We start from the raw sequence: 1,355 nt of genomic DNA, 5'->3' as shown, positions 1-1,355 counted from the left end.
GGGACCGTGCGGGGCACCAGCGTTCCCTGCACCTATTTATATTTTTGAACATATCCTATTTTGAAAGAATGATAAATAATAAAGAGAGTGAAATCAGAACGGGTGCTTTGTCTGTGGGTTTTTTTTTTGGGGGGGGGAAGGAAGGTGTCTGTATGGGCCATGGGGATGTCCCATGGCAAGGCAGTGGGGAAGGGAGGGGAGCCCAAACAGGGTGCTCCAGACTACATGGGATAGGCTCAACCCCAGCCAGCACCCAAGGGTGCAGCCCTGGGGACAACGGGACTGGGTGAGCTCTAAAGGTCCCTTCCAACCCAAACCATTCTGTGATTTCCAAGCCCCAGCTGAAGAAGGACCCTGGGGTAGGACATCACCCCCTGGTTCAGCTCCTGCCCCAGGAGGAGGTTAACCCACATTCCTAAAACCCATCATCACCTGCAGGAAATGCTCCACCCTCCAGCTTCCAGTCCCGACACCCAGGGAGTTAACGAGCTCCCTTGCAGGAGCTCAGGGTGGGTACAGGGCTGAGCTGGGACAATGAGATGATGCTCAGCCAAGGATGAGACAGTCCTGAGTGTCCAGCCAGAGATCCCCAAGTCCTCTCTGTGTGGCAGATCCCTCTCTCATGCTGGGACAGAGATGGGGACACAGCCACATCACTCCAGGGCTTTCTCCACTGATTTATTAGAAGAGGTCCAGGAAAATACATCTTTTCATAACCAAATGCTCAAAGAAGAAGGCACTAGAGTTCAAATGGAGTCCGGATGAGGGGTGTGTGGAGATAAGGCACTGACGCTCGCATGGGGACAGGCACAGCAGCATCCTTCAGTGGGATGGGGATGGGGCTGGGATGCAATGGAGACACCCACTCTCTGCCTCTGGCCAAATCCAGCCTCAACTCTCTCCCACCCATAAACTCAGGAGCAGGACCAGCCTGGATGGGCAGGTAGGTGTTGGTGTCCCACTGCCACCATGGGAAGGGGACAAGCAGAGTGGCAGCAGCCCATGCACCACCAGCCTCGCTGGTGTGGGGACCGTCTTCGTGTGCACCCCATGCTGGGAACAGTCCCGTGCTGCCCCAGCCAGCAGCCACCCCGAGCAGCTGCATCTGCCAGCTGCTCAGCAAGATATGGAAAAAATAAAGGAAGGGAACAAAATAAAACAAAAAGAATCCTCTCTCCCACCCCACCTCCCCCCAGTCACCCCCAAAACAGCCCTGGGGAACACCTAACACCAGGCACCGTCAGGCTGGAAACATCCTCTGACCAAGAAGGAGCCCTCCCGGCTCTATCTCTCCTTGTAGCAGAAGACCCCAAACCTGCCCTTGCTGGGGAAGCCGAAGCTGCGGACACCAGGCT

The 1,355-nt window shown here is 55.8% G+C and overlaps 1 protein-coding gene across 1 annotated transcript in view; it reads right to left on the bottom strand.

The window, feature by feature from the left end:
• Window positions 1-1,284: 1,284 nt before the first annotated feature.
• LOC104530521 (hyaluronan and proteoglycan link protein 3) overlaps window positions 1,285-1,355 on the bottom strand; it is a 2,632-nt gene continuing 2,561 nt past the window's right edge. Inside the window, 1 exon segment of the mRNA XM_029086798.1 lies at window positions 1,285-1,355. This exon segment is cut by the window's right edge and continues 52 nt beyond it. Within this exon segment, the coding sequence (XP_028942631.1) occupies window positions 1,285-1,355 (71 nt within the window).

The sequence above is a fragment of the Antrostomus carolinensis genome, unplaced genomic scaffold, assembly GCF_000700745.2.
Source record: "Antrostomus carolinensis isolate BGI_N321 unplaced genomic scaffold, ASM70074v2 scaffold28450, whole genome shotgun sequence".
In the NCBI taxonomy this organism is placed as follows: Eukaryota; Metazoa; Chordata; class Aves; order Caprimulgiformes; family Caprimulgidae; genus Antrostomus; species Antrostomus carolinensis.
This window is presented reverse-complemented; position numbering and strand designations above follow the sequence as displayed.